The sequence below is a fragment of the Euleptes europaea genome, chromosome 12 (genome assembly GCF_029931775.1).
Source record: "Euleptes europaea isolate rEulEur1 chromosome 12, rEulEur1.hap1, whole genome shotgun sequence".
Lineage (NCBI taxonomy): Eukaryota > Metazoa > Chordata > Lepidosauria > Squamata > Sphaerodactylidae > Euleptes > Euleptes europaea.
Window position 1 is genome coordinate 23,842,587 of NC_079323.1, and position 6,000 is coordinate 23,848,586.

At 45.3% G+C, this 6,000-nt stretch overlaps 1 protein-coding gene across 1 annotated transcript in view; it reads right to left on the reverse strand.

Moving 5' to 3' along the window:
* Positions 1 to 3,398, reverse strand: part of FLT1 (fms related receptor tyrosine kinase 1) — a 128,860-nt gene extending 125,462 nt beyond the window's left edge. Inside the window, exons 1-2 of the mRNA XM_056858160.1 lie at positions 3,379 to 3,398; positions 2,321 to 2,544 (exon numbers count right to left, since the gene is read on the reverse strand). Of these exons, the coding sequence (XP_056714138.1) occupies positions 2,321 to 2,544; positions 3,379 to 3,398 (244 nt within the window). The remainder of the gene's footprint in view (positions 1 to 2,320; positions 2,545 to 3,378) is intronic.
* Positions 3,399 to 6,000: the final 2,602 nt, after the last annotated feature.

Here is a 6,000-nt window from a genome sequence, read left to right on the forward strand (position 1 = left end):
TTACATGCTAGTTGGTAGTGTTGGTATATTTTTCTTATATCTGAAATGCACCCATGTAACACAACAGACCATACCATATGCATATTTTAACCACACGTTCACTGAGTGTACACGTTGTGAACAAAATATCTACTGGAGAGACACTGTCCTTCAGTGTTACTCCTCTGAAGATGCCTGCCACAGCTGCTGGCGAAACGTCAGGAAAGAAAATACCAAGGCCACGGTTACACAGCCCAGATAACCCACAAGAAATAATGAACTCTGACCGTGAAAGCCTTCGACAATATCCTAAAGACTAGTTCGCATGGTATCCTCTAAAAGAAGAACATGTGTAATCAAGCCTCCAGTTGCCTGTATAAGCTTTGAGAAGAAGGGAGCATGCTTCCTTCTTACAACAGCCTATGTGGGCAGCGATGGCTAGAAAGCTCCACTCTAGCATCGACAAAATCATGCATACCCTTGCACTCCAATGAGATTTCCCTAGGTCCGTGTTGGCGAACCTATGGCACGGGTGCCACTTCCGGCACGCGTAGCCCTTTCTGCCGGCACGCACGGTTCCTCCAAGCCGCTGGCCTTTCCGGCTCTGCCCCACCCCGGATGGAGGAGGCTGTAGCCCAGGGGTGGGGAACCTCCGACATCATTGGCGGTGGCCCCCGGACTCTCCCACAGAAGCTGCCACCATTGCCGCCGCTGGAGCGTGCGTGGCCAGCCAGGCGGGTGGGAGAGCGGGGAACAGAAGCCGAGCGCTCACACTCGGCATGGCCGGCGGCTTCTCCGGCGCCCTCTGGGCCTGTGCGGGCGGAGGGGCATGGCTGGTCGGTGGGTGCGAAGGAGGCACCCTCTGCCCCACCCTGCTCGCCTCTCACAAGCCTGCCGCCGCGCCCCACCGAGTGGCAAATCCAAGGCAAAACCTCCCATGCATAAATGGCCTCTTTCTTTTTCTGTCTCCCTCTGTCCTTTTCTTTCTCTCCCTTGCTCCATTTCTTTCTCCCTTTCTCTCTCTTTTTCTTTCTTTCTCTCCCTCCCTCCCTTCCCTTTCCCCCTCCCTTCCCTTCTTCCCTTCCTTCCTTCCTTCTTTCCCTCCAGCGGCTTCTCCAGCACCCTCTGGGTCTGTGCGGGCGGAGGGGCGTGCAGTCCTATTCCACCTTTGAAGTGCCCACAAGCTATCCTCCAAACACCTTTCCATTTGTCTTGATATGTAGAGAGAAAACATTAAGGAACTAGTTGCCAATCTCCAGGTACTAGCTGGAGATCTGCTATTACAGGTGATCTCCAACCAATAGAGATCAGTTCCCCTGGAAAAAATTGCCACTTTGGCAATTGGACTCTATGGCACTGAAGTCCTTCCCCAAACCCCGCCCTTCTCAAGCGCCACCCCAAAAACCTCCCACTCATGGCGAAGAGGAACTTGGCAACCCTAGCCTCTCCCTCTGGGCCCCCTCTGGGGGTGGTATTCAGGTTAAATTGCCGCATTGGCACTCGGCGATAAATAAGTGGGTTTTTGGTTGCAGTTTGGGCACTCGGTCTCTAAAAGGTTCGCCATCACTGCCCTAGGTTCTATACCATACAACCACTACAATATTAGCCCTCTTAGGATTTACACCTCATTCACTCTGGTTGGGCTGCCCCTTCCCAATCAGACAAAGGGATAGATACTCTTACCCACAAGTTGTGTCGATGAATTGGGATGGGGGTCATTTATCTGCACAAGGAAGCAGGGCCACAATCACCCTTCCCAATCAAAGGGATGGATACTCTTACCCACAAGTTGTGAAGATGAATTGGGATGGGGGTAATTTATCTGCACAAGGATGAGCTCTGTACACCTGCCAAACAGGACTAGGCTCTCCTAGGATGTGCTGTGTCAGGACCCAAACATCATTTTTGCTTTGTTTTGCTTTGCTTTTTGACAGAACAGCAAGGCAAAATGAAGGGAACAAGAAATCATGAGTAAGTTATTCTCGAGCCACTGAGATGTGTACCAGCAGCCAGAAGAAGAAGGGAGGCTGTCCATACTGTCTGGAGTCGAATGCAAGCAGCAGAGGTATTAAAGACAGCAACAGTAACTGTGTGAATTAATCCTTAGTGGCATTCTAAGGCTTGAAGTACACAGGGACACAATTCCATATTCAACTGACTTCAGTAGAAATACAAGATGCAAGGGATCCATGACTCACCCGTTCCTTCTCATTTTCTGCATTGGCAATAAAACATTCCATTAAATCATTGATTTAAAATAGAAAGGGATATGCTGGCCATTGACGGTAACAAATAAACAAACAAACATAAACAAACAAACAAAATAGAAAGGGGCTCTTACCATTAATAAATATGTATATTGTAGATATTGTCTTCTTTCTCACAGCACTTGAGGATGGATATTTGCAGCTATAATATCCTGTGTCATTTGCTTGTGCTCTGTTCAAAGTCAGGCTACTACAGAACTGTCTTCTGTTTCTTCCACAAGTATATGTGGTGATATTCAGACGCTTGCTGTCCTTACTTAGACCTTCAGGCAAAGCCCATGAATGGGCCACTTCCCCACTGCAAATACAGATAAGGAAGCAAAAAAAAATTATGTTAGACTGCACCACATAGCTCTAATATCCAACCTTTTGTTCTATTATGTTGTACTATTTCTGGGGCTCTCTTTAATATCTATCAAAAACAACAACAGAAACCATAAAAACAGAGACCTATTAAACTATTGGCCCTTTTACCCTTCCACCCTACTTTTTTTTCCAGTTTCAGTCTCAAAAAACACAATAAAGCAAGGGTGTATTTAGGCTAAACTGTACACAGTCAATCTCAGCTGATTACCTGCATGTAAGCTTTAAAGAATCTCCTGCTTGTACGACATGTTGTTTCCCTTTGATATTTAGCTTTGGGGTTCTCAGTTTGGATCCTAAACTAGATCCTAGAAAACAAATAAAAACAGTATTGTTAAAATGGGCTGGGCAGAAGCTTCCAGTTGTATATTTTCACAGTCCTCTGGCTTGGACACAAAGGAATTAAGTTTATTCTGCTCTTTTTTATTCTCTTTCCTCTCAACCAAAATCATCAAGATATCACAAAGGGTGGAGAAAATGTTGTAAAGAATCCTATGGGACACTTCTCTCAGAAATGCAAAACAATTATTGTGATCATTAAAATGCCACCAGACATAGTCCAAATAATGTTGCTCCTGAGAACCTATCGTAATAGAACCTGCACATACACATTTACTGCTTTAAGGGTCCTTAGTTGCATCACTTTTCAAGAAAACACTACCAAAATATGGCATAAACTCATTCCCAGTTTTGTTCCCCTGGATGTCAAGGCTCAAAAAGATGGATACAGAAAACCTGCTTTCCATGTGGTACTGGCTTGTAAACTTACTGAAAGACACATATAGCCATGTTGGGAATCTAGCATTCCAGCCACATGCGGAGAATTCCTCTATATACTTGCTACCTTGCATATCTGACCAGCTGCACTGGCATATTGAAAATTTCTTCACCATGCAGTCAGACACTGCATATAACTAATGCTGCTCCCTCATCTTGCTAGCATCATTAAGACCTGGCTTTTTTGAAGAGTGAACCAAGAAGCCTCAGCTAGGGTTGCCAGCTCTGGGCTGGGAAATTCCTGGAGATTATACTCAGTGGAGTATAAAGCCATAGTGCTGATCTTCCAAAGCAACCATTTTCTCCAGGGGAACTAATCTCTGTAACCTGGAGACCAGTTGTAATTCTGGGAGATCTCCAGCCACTCTCTGGAGACTAGTAGCCATAGGAGACTGGTAGCCCTGGAGGCTTTGTAGCCCTAGGCTAAAAAGGTGGTTGATTTATATGCTTGATGACTTACAAGCAGCTTCTAGTGGCCAGTAATTATCTATATCTCAACAGGTCATCTGTGCCACAGAGAAGATGAGGTAGTATGCATGCCAATCTATATTATTTTCAAACATAGAGTTGTCAACCCTCAAGTGGTATCTGGAGATCTCCTGCTATTACAACTGATCTCCAGCCGATAGAGATCATTTCACCTGGAAAAAATGGCCACTTTGGTAATTGGACTCTATGGCATTGAAGTCCCTCCCCTTTCCAAACCCCACCTTCCTCAGGCTCCGCCCCTAAGGTTGCCAGGTCCCTCTTCACCACCGGCGGGAGATTTTTAGGACGGAGCCTGAGGAGGGCGAGGTTTGGGGAGGGGAGGGACTTCAATGCCATAGAGTTCAATTGCCAAAGCGGCCATTTTCTCCAGGTGAACTGATCTCTATTGGCTGGAGCTCAGTTGTAATAGCAGGAGATCTCCGGCTACTACCTGGAGGTTGGCAACCCTAGCAATAAAGGCCCTTTGTTGGATCATACCCAAGCAAATCAAACCTTTCCCCCAAAGAAGGCCCCTAGTGTGTAACTCAAGTCCCAGGTTGGACAGTCCTTTAAGAATTCAAGGCCCAAGACATTTAGGGCTTTAATGGTCAAAACCAGCACAGAAACAGATTGGAATCCAGTGTAGATGGCACAACACTGGCTTAATCTGATGAAAGACATGTGCCCCAGTAAAAACTGTAGCTGCAGTTTATACTCCAAAAAAAAATCTTGTTGGTCTCTTGGGTTGCCAACCTCCAGGTGGTGGCTGGAGATCTCCTGCTATTACAACTGATCTCCAGGCGATAGAAATCAGTTCCCATGGAGAAAATGGCCGCTTTGGCAATTGGACTCTATGTAGGGTTGCCAGGTGCCTCTTCACCACTGGCTGGAGGTTTTTGGGGCAGAGCCTGAGGAGGGCGGGGTTTGGGAGGGGAGGGACTTCAATGCCATAGTCCAATTGCCACCCTCCTCAGACTCCACCCCCAAAATCTCCAGGTATTTCCCAACCCAGAGCTGGCAACCCTATTGGTCTCTAAGGTGCTACTGGACTCTAATCTAGCTACGGTATTCTACTGCACAGACCCTCTGAAGCTGTGCTACAGTGCTGTATTTTGTTAATATCTCAATGCAACAAACAACCCTCTTAGTAACTACAGTTACTTAGTAACTACAGTACTGACTTTGAAACATAAACAACTGCTTTCGGTACATTAGAAGTCAATTTCAGCATCAGACACTGATAGAATCTAAGCAGAAAAAATCTAAATAATAAAAAAGCCCTTCTGTGGCAAGTAAAATAACCAAAGTTAGCAGAAAACAGCATCAGATGTATCTCCAAAGAAGGTACTAAAAAGGATAGGCCCTGAAACCAACAGAACTTGACATGTTATTTTGCAATCAGACAACTTTTAAACTGTGATTTCTTGACTACAAAAACCAAGGATCGCTGTGTGTATTAATTATGACTCATGGGGTAATATTTACACAAAGGTATAACAAGCACAGCAAACACTCAAGGCCCTAACATTTGTCAACACAGCAATTTAAAATTCTTTAGACCTGAATTTGTGATGGATACATTATTTGAGAAGTTGGCATTCTTAAAAAATATTATTCCCATGATGAATATATTTGTCAAGACCATTTTGAATCTTGGCCCCTAATGGGGATAGAAGCCTTCACGTATACAAAACAATGAAATTTCAGGTCTGCGCATGAAAGAGCTATGCACACACAGACTTGTCCCCTAGGTTAATTTCTAAGACCACTTCTTTCAGTCTCAGCTAATGGGACAACTTTGTGTTGCGCATAACTGTACGTAAGGACACTGCAACACCCTCCTTAGGCTCTGCCCCAACAACCTCCCCCCCCCCCCCGGTGGCAAAGAGGGACCTGGCAACCCTACCCTTTCATCACACTTCCATTAAGAGACTGTCAACTAACTTCTGCTAGTAATTTGGGGAGTTGTGCATCAGGCATCAGAAATAAGTGCCCCAAAATCATTTCCAACCACCTGCCCTCTGACTCAGCTGTGGTTTGCACCTTAGGGCACAAAAAGAGACTTTTATCCCCTTCTAACAGATCCATCTGTTTCAAAAACAACTTTTAGCAATTTTAAGAACAGGGAAGCTTCTAAAAGCGAGCA